At 42.6% G+C, this 14758-nt stretch overlaps 1 protein-coding gene across 1 annotated transcript in view; it reads left to right on the forward strand.

The window, feature by feature from the left end:
• Window positions 1-14758, forward strand: part of Ptpro (protein tyrosine phosphatase receptor type O) — a 215996-nt gene that overhangs the window by 164402 nt on the left and 36836 nt on the right. The window contains exons 13-17 of the mRNA XM_059257172.1: window positions 732-871; window positions 3854-3986; window positions 6365-6485; window positions 9741-9809; window positions 12066-12149. Coding sequence (XP_059113155.1) covers window positions 732-871; window positions 3854-3986; window positions 6365-6485; window positions 9741-9809; window positions 12066-12149 — 547 coding nt within the window. The remainder of the gene's footprint in view (window positions 1-731; window positions 872-3853; window positions 3987-6364; window positions 6486-9740; window positions 9810-12065; window positions 12150-14758) is intronic.

Raw genomic sequence — 14758 nt, forward strand, 5'->3', positions numbered from 1 at the left:
TTTTTTGAGACAAGGTTTCTCTGTGTAGCTTTGGAACCTTTCCTGGAACTCACTCTGTAGCCCAGGCTGGCCTCAAACTCACAGACATCCACTTGTCTTTGCCTCCTGAGTGCTGGGATTAAAGGTGTGCACCACCACTGCCCAGCTATGATAAAATTTTTTATCTCTAACATGTTATTGAGAATCTGGTTCTCTTCCATCATCCTTTTAAAAAAATCGTGTTATCTTTTCAGTTTTATCTCTCTTAATTTTCACTAAAGTTTCAAGAATCCAATCTTCCGACCTAAGAGCAACATCCAAAGAAAGGAAAACAGGTTGAGGCTAAGGCCCAAGCTTCATCATCCCATTAGGAGTGAGAGCCCCCTCCCCATCTTTCTGTACTTCTTCTTCATCTTTTTTCCCTGTGTCTCATCCAAGAAGTTATGTGTTGTCAGGACAACGCTAACTCCGGGATGGATGACACAGAAACTATTAATAGTCTCTGGTTATAAAGCTGAAGTAGAAAACAGAAGTGTCCAAAAGGAGAAGTTGAGAAACAAGCAGGGAAGGACAGCACACATTCTGCCTTTGGATGGAGACGACAGGCCCTGTGGAGGGGCATATCATTCACAAGTAGTATAAAACACGGCTCTTACCTGCCTGCCTGTGAGTTCTCTGCACATCCCACCCATTTACTACTGAATGAAGAGATACATGTCATTTCATTGTTTAAAATTTTGCTCTTCCTTCAGAACCAGCCCCTCCGAAATCACTCTTCGCAGTGAACAAAACACAGACGTCGGTGACCCTGCTGTGGGTCGAGGAGGGCATTGCTGACTTCTTCGAAGTTCTCTGTCAACAGCTCGGCTCTAGCCATGATGCCAAACTCCAGGTACTGATTGCCTCGACTTTCCTTCTGGGTTGCTTTTGGTTAAGGCTAGTGAAGCAAACTGAAAGCATTCTGTTTCATGGAATTACACGAAGTGAAAACTGTCTGCTTATTCATTTGGGCTTTGTAGAGAGCAGTTGACAGTATTTATGGAGTATACTTATGAGGACCTTGACGTCTAAAGTATACTTTAATAGGAACTAGTTGCCCAGTTTTTGAAAGGTATTCTAGAGAACACAAAAAGTAGAATCAACACTTGTCTTGAATTTTTTCTTTTAATCATTTGTAAATTGTTTTATTAATTTTTAAATTCATTTTACACTTAAAAAGACACTACAAATAAAAGACATCATTTCAATTGTGCAAGTAGTGAAATATAAGTTCCCCAGCAAAGAGTCATATTGGCGAAATAATTTAAAAGACGAAAATCTGAGACATGGTTATTGTTGAAGCTTTGGGGTCATAAACAGCAGAAACAATAAACTACCTTGCTCTCCAGGTCACGATCAAGGGCAGGAGAAGTGGACACTTAGCTCTGAGAGTAACTGAGTCAGAAAAGTAAAATAAAAGAGAAAGAAAGGAAGGAAGAAAAGAAGGCAAGAAGGAAGGAAGGAAGGAAGGAAGGAAGGAAGGAAGGAAGGAAGGAAGGAAGGAAGGAAGAAAGAAAAGCAGGCTTTATAGCCAGAGGTGGGGGAAAGGGCAGGTTAGTGAGGGAGTTCATACACTGTAGGGGGTAGAGTAATTCTTCCAGCATGAATAATTGATGCTCTTTCAATAAGTGAAGGCCTTGTCCCTGGGAAGGAAGGACGGGAAGGCTGGGAGAGCAGACCTTTTCCCACTGATTGCTGAGATAATGGGCTTTGATTCCCCTGCCCCTTTGATAGACGCATCTACAAATTTCTCTCTTTTGATCTGTGCTGAGCAGCTGAGCCCTGTCTCTGTCCTCAGAACCTTTTGGAAAATAACTGTCCTGCCACAGATAGATTTTCTCCTCTGTAACTATAGTGATGTCTCCATTAGCAACACAATGGTTAGTCAGCTACCTGGGGCAATTTAGTCCTGTCAGCCAGTCTTTCTTTCCTTGCTGCAATTCTTTCCTGGACAAGGTGATGGGTAGGATGGGAAATCAGTGCTGCCAGCTGCCATCTTGTTAGCCTGGAGTGTTTGGGGATCTTCTTTTGAGAAAGAGTGTCGGGCTGGTTCATTGTTCCTATTGTGCAGTATGAGTGTCACTGCCTGGCCGTGGAGCCACCCAATGAGCCATTTACTCTTCTCAAAAGTGAGATCATTCTGCTTCTGAGCACCGTCTATCACCGTGCTTTGGGTGGGTGTGATTAAAAAGAAGAACACAGACTAACAGGTTAGGTTCTTAACATAGAGAGAGACACTATAAGGAAAAAGATAAAGAGCAACACCCCTAAGCAAACACATAGGATGCCAAGAACAAAGGATCCCTCAACATATGAAAAATTGATAACCTCCTTCATGATAAAAATTGCAAAATAAAACTACTAGACATAATTGTCATTGGAAAAGCCTATAGACAAATATGCCACATTAGAAAGAATACAGGAAAACCCTCGTTACCACACAGCAGTTGTGACCAGGTAAGCTGGCCTGTGAGGGACTGACTGGTTTTCAATAGTTTTCAGTATTATAGAGGCATAGTTTGTGACTGAGTGTTAACTGCTGGGAATGTATGATTACATATATGTACATAACTTCACAGGTAGTGTGTGTGTGTGTGTGTGTGTGTGTGTGTGTGTGTGTCTGTGTGTGTGTGTGTGTGCATGCACACACCACACATGCATGTCCATACCTAGTGTTGTAGTTTTTCCTGTAGCTGTGATAAAATACCCCAACAAAAGCAACTTGCAGGAGAAGGAGTCTCTTCCGGCTCATCCTTCCGGGGTACCATCCTTCACAGTGGAGAAGTCCTGGCAGCAGAAGCTGAAGGCAGATGGTCATGTTGCATCAGCAATCCAGAGAAACATGGTGTCTTTGTTTAGATAGCTTCCTCCTCTAAAGGCAGTCTAGGATCCAGGCTCAGAGAATGGTGCCCCCTTCCTTCAAGGTGGATCTTCTCACTTCAATTAACCTAATCACAATAACCTGTCATGGATGTGCCCAGAGGCTGACTTGATCTAAACAATCCCTCATCTCATAGGTGATTCCAGGGTCTGTCAAGTTCATGATCAATGTTAACCATCACACATACATAAAAACACTATACATATGTTCCTATGTTTGCAAGATGCTGTATTACTTAGTATTGTTTACAATAGCACACAAAGAAATCAACAAACCACTTGAATCTTCATCAATAGGAGGCTGGTGAGGTCAAGTATGAACTTTGAAAGGACTTGTGTGAACTCCTTAAAAAATGATAAAAATAAGAGCTGGAGAGATGGCGTTGGTGCTAAGTCTGCTGTTCTTGCAGAGAACTGAGGTTTGGTTCCCAGAACCTACACAGTGGCTCACAACTGTCAGAAACTCCAGTTCCAAGGGATAGGGTGCCCTCTTCTGGTCTTCACAGGCACTAAATGCATGTGGCACCCATATATACAGACAGACAAACATTCATATATACATACATATACATAGTTTTTAAATTTTTTGTCACTTAAACAAAAGATAAAACATCTTAATACAAACTTACAGTAAGAATGCCAAAAGATACTGATAATTGAGTGAAAATCAGCAGAGGAGTGTGAACTATATCATCATCATTTATGATTGTCAACATGACCTCTGCATTCACACCTCCATCAAATATGTACAAGGAAGGAAAAGCCCAGTAATGTTGGCTGCTTCCATGGAACAGAATGGTGTGGCAGGGAATCTCTGGAAAGATTTTTCACTATTAACCTTTTCCATATTTTAATTGCTTTACTCTACATACAACCTTCTTGGTATGAAAAACTAGTTTTAAAGACAAAATAAATAAGGATGGAGTGAAATGAATTTGATTTTCTCCACCTCCAGGAGCCGGTAGCTGTTTCCTCCCACGTTGTGACCATCTCCAGCCTCCTTCCGGCCACTGCCTACAACTGTAGCGTGACCAGCTTCAGCCACAACAGTCCCAGTGTTCCGACATTCATAGCTGTCTCCACAATGGGTAATTGTACAGAACAAGGCAATCTGCTCTTTGGATGTTTCTATATGTTCTTTAATGTTTCGTTTTAAATATACATAGTCTGTCTTTTGATGGAACTAGTCTTCTACCGAAAACATCCCAAGCTATGGGTTCAGAGAGACCTTGACTTCAACCCCAAAGTGCATTTGGTTAGAACATGTGACTTAGAAAAAGATGTATATTGTCTTGAATTTTTTTTCAATATGTAAATATAGAATAACAGTATATGAATTTCAGATTTTGGTTATTTGGGTTCTTTCTATTTTTATGTTAATAAGTATGATTGTTTTGCCTGCATGGATGTCTGTGCACCATGTACATGCCTGGTGCCCCCCAGAGGTCACAAGAGGATGTCAGATCCCCTGGAACTAGAGATATAGGTGGTTGTGAGCCAACATGTGGTGCTGGGAACCAAATCCGTGTTCTCTGCAAAAGCAGCCAGTGCTTTTACCTGCTGAACCATCTTTCCAGCTCCATTTTAGGTTATTTTGAAAATTACAAGTGAAAATACAGAAAGCCTTAATGTATGCTGTAAAAAGGCTAGCAGATCACCAAGGCCACCATCCTTGGAATCCATAAGAGCGGTACACACCTTCCTGACCAACTCACGCTCCTCTGTGCTGGTCCTTTGCTGGCCCTGGTCAAAGAATAGTTAGTTACAACTCCTACTTAAACTCAAAGTGAGAACGCTGCTGCTTCAGCCATGCTAACTGGAAAATTAGTGATGAACCCATGGCCTGGGACAGTGCTGGCCTCCTCGCTGCTTTCCTGAATTATAGTATGTGCACTGTTCACAGCAGGAGCAACAGACCATCAGTGAAGAACCCTGTGAAGACAGCCGTGCATACGAGCACACTGACCCTTTCATGGATTCCCTCTTGTGTCTGTCACACTAGCCGCACATTTAGCTGCTGACTGCAGGGATGAGTAGTATGGGCTTTTGCTTTGTTTTGTTTCTGAGTCTTTTCTATTTACTTCTTATTTATAAGAAGAAGAGGTGAAGGCAGACATGGGCAGTGTTTTAATGGTGTTTCATCTCACATCTCATAGCACGTTTTCTCCTGGATTTTGCTTGAGTTTTTTGTTTGTTTGCTTGTTTGTTTGTTTTGCTTTGTTTTTGTTTTCAAAGAGTAAAGTTGATACATGCTCTCACTACATATTCCTAGCTGGCCTGGAACTCATAAGAATTCCCCTGCCTCATTCCTTCCTTCAAAAGCTGTAATTACAGTCATATGCTACCGTACCTGGCTTCCGTGACACTACTAAAAATACACTTTAACATCTATTCATTCTTGTCCTTTCCTTGGGAACCTAGAGTAACAGGTGAAATTTTCTGTCTGGTTTACTTACAAGGGAAAACAAATAAGCTTGGGGAAATAAACTTCCAAAGAGAATTGACTAGTCTGCTCTTCTCTCTTCTCAGCACTCGGCCACAAATCCAAGCAGAGGTGGCAAGTAGCAAGTACTGAAGTCATTGAGGATTGATTCTGTGGGGTTTTGAGATGGTTATCATGTAGCTCAGGCTGGCCTCAAACTCACCATATAGTCCAAACTGCCCCCAAACCTTTAACCCTCCTACCTCAGCCTCCCAAGTCCTGGGATACAGGACGTGCCTCCATGCCCATCAGTTCTGTTGTTCCTGACCTGCAAAGGAGGACGTGTATCTCCCCTGACTCACCATGGAGACTTTTATAAAGACATGGAAGCTGTTTCCTTGCCTCTGGTATCCTGTTCGTATGTGATGAGCAGACCATTCATCAGAGAAAGCACATGAGAGCAACCCCACTCTTAAGGACTCTCCAATTTATTAATAGATTTAATCTCTGCGTCTGTGCAGATGGGAAACCTCTGAGCATATGGCTACAGATAGTCAGAATGCCTGCTTCTGGTAACATGTAAAATGCCGCCACAGACGGCAGCTCGCTAATGCCTTGCTCTTATATATTATTAACTGAGAGAAAACTATACAGCTGTGCTTCCTGACTTTAAAATAAGAACCTGCCATCATTCAAAGTTTTTGAAAATGTTAAACAGTGGTAATGCATGGTAATGATTTTTAATTTTCAAATAGTTGCAAGCCATGGCATTGATACCTTTCACACTTGCAGCTTTTCTTTATAAGAACATCCTGTATGCCAGGGGCCTAGGTCACAGACTCAGTTTCTCCATATACCTGAGGACCATCTGTCAGCCTCAGAGCTCTACTGAAGACAAAGCACTGGTTGCCTTAGACAAACACGGTTGTTGCCATCATCATCTTCATCATAAACTCAACGTTCCTAAGGGCGGATGAGAGTCTAGGAATGGCTGTCAGCCTCCGTGTCCTGTAACCCATAGCAACATGTGGCTTTTCTCTTTAGTTACAGAGATGAACCCTAACGTGGTGGTGATCTCGGTGCTGGCCATCCTCAGCACACTTTTAATTGGACTGCTGCTAGTGACCCTTGTCATTCTCAGGAAGAAGCACCTGCAGATGGCTAGGTAAGGAAAGTGTGCTTGTTCATTTCTGTGTGTGTAAGTGTGTGTGATATAGTAAGAAAAGTGTGGTTGTTTGTTTCTGTGTGCATAAGTGTGTGTGTGTGTGTGTGTGTGTGTATGTGTGTGAAAGAGATGTAATAAGAAAAGTGTGCTTGTTCATTTCTGTGTGTGTGTGTGTGTGTGTGTGTGTGTGTGTGAAAGAGATGTAATAAGGAAAGTGTGCTTGTTCATTTCTGTGTGTGTGTGTGTCTGTGTGTGATGTAATAAGAAAAGTGTGGTTGTTTGTTTAAGTGTGTGTGTGTGTGTGTGTGTGTGTGTGTGTGTGTGTGTGATGTAGAAGGAAGCCAGGGCCTTGTGCATTCTTGGCAAGCGCTCTACTACTAGGATAAGCATCAAGTCCTCTTCTTTAGACACATTTTCCACTACTTTCTTCACATTGCTGGAATAATCTATCAGTTCCCTAAAGACATTGCTGCTCATTTGGTAACAACTGCTTTTGAGAAATTTGTTTCAAATGTTTACTGTACACTGTTGACCAGCTGAATTACAAACCAATGTCTTTTAAAGTTTGCTCTCTCATCATGATTTAAGCAATGACTTATATGGTATATTAAAAATAAATTAGGGGTAGTAGCATGTGCCTTTAATCCCAGCCCTCTGGAGGCAGAGACACTTGGATCTCTGTGAATTTTGAAGTTAGTCTTGTCTACATAGTGAGTTCCAGGCCAAGCAGGAATACATAGTGAGATTCTGTCCACACCAAGAAAGGAAGAAGAGAGAGAAAATCAAGTCCATTGGGAGTTTACAACCTAGCTAGCAGCGTGTATAGGAATAGATCTTTTTAAACACCCAAACTGACTCAAGCTAAGTACAAGGATAAAAATGGAGGTCATGACAGATGACAGTGGTCACTTGTGAATATGGCCACCAGCTTATGAAGGTTGGTATTGCAATAACTCTCAGGATGCTGGGGGACTTGTACATTGTAGGACTACAGGGTCTGTAACATTGCACTCCTCAAGTAAGGTCTAGACTTAGAAACTGTGTGAGCTTGTGCAGGTCACCAAAACTTCATTCATTTGCTTAGAAAATTCTAATACCTGCTATGTAGCAACTGCCCTGAATGCCGAGTGTCTGGCTGTACTGGACCTTAGTAGCACCTGATAGAGTCTGCCGTACAATGGGGGAGACAGATAATATACACTAAAGACAAAACTACAACTTCATAGTGTGTTAGAAGGTCATGAGAAAAAATAATGGAGATCAGCAGTGCCAGAATACAGACAGAGAACCTGAAAGGTTGGTGAAGAGTAACCACTTAAAACAAAGGCTTGGGAGGCATGGCCGTACATCATCTGTGGAAAGAGTGTCCAGTGTAAAGAACACCTGGTGTAGAGGCTCAAAGTCATGGCTAATATATTTAAAGACTGGCTGAGATGCCAGGACAGTTCAAGCAGAGGAGGTGCAGGGAAGAGTGGCAGGTGATGCCTGACCAGAGAGGGCTTCACAAGCCATTGTAAGGCCCCCGGCTCTCAGTCTGGGTGAAATGAACAGTCACAGCAGAGTCTGGAGCAGATTAATGAGATCCGATGAGTTTTGATACATTCATTTTGGTTTTATGTAGAAAACAGGCTATATTAGGGTGATGAAGAGGGGGGCACATGAGCTGGAGGAGGTGTTATCAGAGTCTAGGACAGTGGTTCTCAACCTGTGGGTTGCAATCTTTTTGGGGGATCAACCAACCTTTTCACTGGGGTCATATATCAGATATCCTGCATATTAGATATTTATTCGTAACAGTAGCAAAATTACAGTTATGAAGTAGCAATGAAATAACAATTGTGGGAGTCACCACAATATGAAGAACTGTATTAAAGGGTCACAGCATTAGGAAAGTTGAGAACCACTACTCCAGGAAAAAGATATGGTGGTTCCTAATCCTGAGTGTTAGCAACAAAGGAGAGAAATGGCCAGATTCCGGATATTCCCTGAAAACAGAGACCATGGGATTGGCTAAGAAACTGAATTATATGGGGAATGCATAAAGGATAACTACAGAGGTTTGGCCCTAACAACAGAAAGGATGGTGCTGCCGCCCGAGAGAGACCAGTGAGGACTGCAGGTGTGCACATGTCAGTCAGGGAACATCAAGATTCCACTTTGAGGAGGGAGGAGTTTGAGTTAACTGTAGACACGGGAGTGGAGGAGACAGCCCATTCTAAGATCCGGCTGTCTAGGGACAATGTTGGCTGAAGAGAGAAATGTAAGAAAGCAATAGAGTTGAGAAAATCAGAGGATAACCATACAAAAGAGAGGAGGGCGTCGGATGACGCTGTGGGACAGCTGGGTGGGAACATTTCCAGGAGGAGGGGCTGGAGGGGTGACTTGGTGGGTCAGAGTGCTTGATTCACAAGCCTGAGGACCTGAGTCCAAATCCACATAAAAAGCCAGGTGGAGAGCAGAGAGAAGAGGATTCTTGGGGCCTGTCTGGAAGCCAGCCTAGCTGCAGGGTTAGTGAGAGACTATTCCTCAAGGGAGTGAGATAGGGAGTGATAGAACGGGACTCTCTAAGTTCTCTGTCCTCTTCTGGTCTAAATACGCATGTGCACAGGGTCCTGTGCCTTGTATGCACACATGCATGTCACGCACAGAGAGATACAAAGAGAGAGAGAGAGAGAGAAAGAGAGGGAAAGAGAAGGAGAGGGACAGGGAGGGAGGGAGGGAGGGAGGGAGGGAGAGAGAGAGAGAGAGAGAGAGAGAGAGAGAGAGAGAGAGAGAGAGAGTTTCAAAAACACTGGAAAAGAAAACTAAAGATTGGTGGCCCAGAAGCCACCAGACTTCATGTCCTAGGAAGAGGTGGGGTGACCGTGCCCTGCATTTAGTAGACAACATGGCAGTAGCATGCTGTAATATCCAGTTCCGAGGAAGCATGCAATAAACAGCCATACACAAGCACAATGCAGAGGGGCAGCAATGGAGGTGCAGATGTATTCTAGGGCCATGAACACCTTTTGGAAAGGATTGTGAGCAAACTCTGTTTCAACTCAAAGAGTTTGATTTGCTGCACTTCCAGGGGCTGTTTTGTGTTTTATCTTTCTTTGTCTTTTGGTATTGTATGCGAAAGAGAACCACACAAAGCTTACATTATCTTTTTTTTTTTAATGCTGTCATGATAAGCTGGACAAAGGCTCTCATGACCTTCCTGTCAGGTAGAGCGCTCCATCAAGGAGTAACCTTTGTTTTGCCTCTTTCAAACAGGGAGTGCGGAGCTGGCACATTCGTCAACTTTGCGTCCTTGGAGAGGGAAGGGAAACTTCCCTACAGTTGGTGAGTATTAATCTGGGACATGTCTCCAGCTGGCTTAGCTGGCCAGCACATGCGCCAAATTTGATTTTATTGTCTTTAAAGCATAGACAATTTTTTTTCTGGTTGTCCTTCCTTTATTTCAGTGAGCAATCAATGACTAGATCATCATGAGTCAAAATGGTTTCTAGAAACGGAATACAATTCTTGAGTAAAGGAAAAAGTGACCATGAAGTCATGCAAAGTGTCCAAAGCTATGCTGAGGAAGGGCTGCAGCACAACAGCCACATGAACAAAAGGCAGCCAGAGGTCCAGGGGGGACTTAAATAAAGCAACGTGGCTGAGTGCCTGGTGATGGGAACCGACACTTCCGTTCGAAAGTGAAGTAAAGGTGTGCAGCCCAAAGCTCTCACCTCTTGGATCAAAGACACAGGCAAACTAAAAAATTGTATGAGCCCCTTGTCATTTCCAATTGGGAAGGGAGATCCTAGAGGGAAGAGATGTTTGGGGAATTAGAATAATGTCAAGAGATGATTTTGGTTGCCATTATACCACACTACGGTGTGTAATAAATGGCAATACTGTCCAGCCTAGCATTCAGTTCATGATATCCAAGAGAATCACCAATCAAGTAAACATTTTCCATGCAGCTAGGGCATGTAGTTTACAGGCTGCCAGAGAAGTGTTTACATGAACCTACTTTCCCCAAAGAGGCTAATGGTAAAGAAACAGATCTGAGAGACCAGAAATTTCACCCTGCAGAATCAATAGGGGGAAAAAAACTTATTTAAAACGTAAAATCTTCCTCTCTCAGTGTGGATGATGATCACTCTAGTTGAAAACAGTACTGAAATGAGAATCTGTTTGATAGGACTGCACTTTGGGTCATTTTACATTTTTAACATGAAGAGAGTTTTTCTATTAAAATATGATCAATTCAGTTATGAAGAAAGAGAATTTATAAGTCCTTGATGCTGACAATTTCAGAAACATGAGAAGGTTTGTTCTAATGTGTTAGGACTCTTCTCAAGATTAAGAGACTCACCAACTCCCATTTCTTCCCTTTAAAAGACCGGGTCCCCAAAGCACTGCTATGAGGTCCATCTAGAAACTGTCCCAGTTGTTTCCATGACCCATGAAAGCCAGGTATTCATGAGCTTCATAGTCAGTCACAATTTGTAAGATTTATAGACCACTCTGGGGAAACTAAAAGCAAAGAAAAGAATTCCCTTCAGGACATTTCTATAAAATCAAGCAAATTCTCCTGCAAACTTCATTTCACCAGCAGGAGCATATTCCAAGGGAGTGAGATTAACAATCTCAGTGGGGATTTGTTCTAACTAAAGTGACAAGATGACAGTTATCACACTAACTATAGATGCATCTAAGGACATTTTCCAGTCCACATGAATGGATGGTCTGTCTTGAGTGCTATTTGAATATCTGCAATCAGATTTCAATCAGACATTTTACTTCAATTAGAATTAAAATGCAATTACTTAATGTTTTACTTCCACTCTGATGAGAACCAATGAAAAACCACAGGCCATGGATGAGGTGTTGAAGTTGAATGAATGATACCCAAGTAGCATTTGAGTTGGTAGTTTAAGGAATAGCTTTAGAAATTGGATAAGGGCTGGATGGTGGTGGCACACACCTTTAATCCCAGCATTCAGGAGGCAGAGGCAAACAGATCTCTGTGAGTTTGAGGCCAGCCTGGTCTACAGAGTGAGTTCCAGGACAGCCAGGGCTACACAGAGAAACCCTGTCTCAAAAGAAAAAGAAAAGAAACTGGATAAGGGTTTAAATTGAAAATACCATTGAAAGTCATATCAAGTGGTGCAGCTCGATAAGGAAGCCTGGTCCACCCCAGAACCCACTTAAGTGACCTGCCCATCTATATCCACTCAGACGAGCTGCTGTTCTGCTACCTGGCTTCCTAAACCAGGTTAGATTGGAAGGGGCGATGGCTGAGAATAATACGCCAGCCAGCTAATGAGCCTCTGTGAGTCGAATGAAAAACAAAATCTCCTCAGAGCAGAGGAATTGATGCCAAATAAGCTGAAGATGCTGTCTCTGATTACAATGAGGACTTGTATGAATAGAAGCTGATTTGGTCAATATCGTAGCCTGTAAGCCTTCCATTGGAAGCCTACAGAGGGAATGATATTTAACTATGAGTTGACCCTGGCAGGTAACTAATTGATATCTGTTCACAACTGAATTACTAACCCTTACCCCGTTTTCATCTTTGCATCTGTTGTTTATTAATGCTCACAGGCGTAGGAGTGTCTTTGCTTTCTTAACCCTGCTGCCTTCATGTCTTTGGACTGATTATCTTTTGGCATTTTATATTAACCCTTGGTAAGTGATTTCATTTTTACTATTTACCCAACACAAAGTCTTTAAAAGTTAACTTGCAGAAAGTAAATAAAATGGGATTAAAGGACTTTTTTTCTTGTTGGTTATTTCACATGATTCTCAGCACTTAGAATGATGAGCAAGTGGAAAGGCATTGAGACAGTGGTGAATGGTCCCCAGATGCCTACAGTGTCTTCTCAGTTAAATCTCCTGTGGTTCTTTCGAAAGCTTTCCTATCCCGTGTTCCTGTGTCTTCTTGGACTTGGTCTGTTGGCCTCCCATCTTTGAATCCCATTTTTCTTCCCATCCCCACACGTGAGAAAACTCTTTATTTCCAGAAAGGTAAATGCAGGAGGTAAGGAAGGAGACTCTGCATCTGGAGACCTCTTTGCTTTCATAACAACCTCAACTCTCTAACTATTGAATATCTAACTACATATAAGCCCATCTATGCAATTATCTTTTCTAATACCCCCAAAGTCTGTAACATGTGATGATCCTTTTAGAGACAGGAAAACAGAACTCTGGGCTCCCAGCTAAACAGTTAAGGCTGCACTTGCAGAGGACCTAAGTTCAATTCCCAGAAACCACAGCTCACAACCGCCGGTAACTCTAGCTCCAGGAGATCCAGTGCCCTTCTCAGGCACCTGCATTCATGTACGTAGACTTGGTTGTAAACACATGTACACATAATTTAATAGAAAAAAAACCCTTCCTTTGGTCTAGTGCTTTATTAGTATTTAAATCATATAGGCAATCAAGGCTTGAAGCACATCCTTCTTGGCTTTTGCTATGCTATAATGATAATGGTAATAATTGTAATAATAAACTTGACTCTTCGACCAAAGAATCCAAAATTATTTTCTCCCCTAAGCCATCAGAGAAATAGTCTTTCAGGAAACTGAGAAAAATCCCAAACACACATGTACATACACGTATACACACACACACACACACACACACACACACACACACACACACACAGTTATTTTCTTTAAGCTAACACATGGTTGTTTAGATAGTAAATAATAAACAGCTACCTGAAATGTGGGCAATGTGAAGCAGACTTGGAAGGAAGCAATAAAAATATCTCATGGAGTGGAATAGTGGTGTGTGTGTGTGTGTGTGTGTGTGTGTGTGTGTGAGAGAGAGAGAGAGAGACAGAGAGAGAGAGACAGAGACAGAGACAGAGACAGAGACAGAGAGACAGAGACAGGCAGAGACAGAAAGAGAAAGACAGAGAAGGGTGGGGGAGGGACAAGGGGGGATCAGGGAATCTGAACAACTATTCATGCATAGACGCTATTAGCCAAATATTCTTCTAGTCCTCTGAGGGCAAAAGGAATACAGGTGATGTAATTTATGATATCAAGCTGCAAAGAAAGAAACATTTAAAAAGACTTTCTCAGTGAGCATCGTTGCTACAGAATCTGTACATAAAACCAAAAACCAAGAGGGCAGTTCTTTGAAACAAGGTCAACCATAGCTCACTGCAGTAGTATCCACTACCATTCTCTAGGCTGTTGCTTCTTCTGGGGTTCAGACTTCACCATCAACTCAGAGCGTCCTGTGTTTAGTATCAAATAGTCTCCGGGTATGAGTAATACATGTTAATCCCACCTTGACCTTCAAAACCTGCACTACCTTTCAGCTGAACCCCCACTCATCCTCCTCAGGAATTCGACCTGTGCTTAGGATGCAGGCAGTGACTAGAGGGTCCACTATAGGTTCAGTTAAAACAAGAGAGGGCTGTGTGCAGTGCTGTATCCCTTTCCTAGTTCAGTCCCTCAGATCTTCCTATTTTCTATGGTCATGACCCGTGTGTCTTTCTTAATGACCTGCTGAGGAACAGATGGCCAACCCCTTCAAGGTCCATTATGGACAGTATTGATCAAATAGTGTGAACCCCTGGTTAAGAGGGGCAAAATGCCCTACTGTTTTTAGAAGAACATCCTGAGGCTGTAAATAGTTGCCTCGAGGTGTGAAGAGACAGTTCAAGGTAAGAGACCAGTCTCTGTTGTCACATTCTAAAGCTTTCAGACATCCCAACCAGAAAAAAAAAAAAAAAAAAACAGCTCACGTTCCCCACTGCTCGAGCTGCAGGTCCCTTCCTGCATTTGCTAAGTCTCCCTCCAATGCATCTGTCTTCATATGCCGTCTACCGATTAACAACAGCCCCAAACAGCAGAGCTGCACCCCCACACACTTCCAAAGCATTCTTGAAGAGATGAGTTTGTCTTGATTTGCTACCACCCTCAGAGGCCTCTACAAGTTTGAGAGGAAATCCAGAGAGCCCCTCAGACAGTTTCTCGTGGTCTGATGAGATCTGCCACATGTGGTAGGTGTCTGGCACTAGTGCCCTGTCAGTTAGCCTCTATGAGGGTTCCCGACTTCAGTGGTCTTGGAGCCCGACTCTCTTTAAAAGCATCTCCTACTCTGAACTAAACTCACCGCTGTTTCTTTTCTCTCCCAGAGCCACCTGCACGCCGTACTCAAACATTCACACTTCGGCTCTAACGCCTAAACAGTTGGCATTTTAGGCACAGGGTGACGTTTAGTTACAGTATTCAAATGTATACAAGGTCATTGGTCATTGAGTGCTGTGTTTGGAG

Source organism: Peromyscus eremicus, chromosome 3, assembly GCF_949786415.1.
Source record: "Peromyscus eremicus chromosome 3, PerEre_H2_v1, whole genome shotgun sequence".
NCBI lineage: Eukaryota > Metazoa > Chordata > Mammalia > Rodentia > Cricetidae > Peromyscus > Peromyscus eremicus.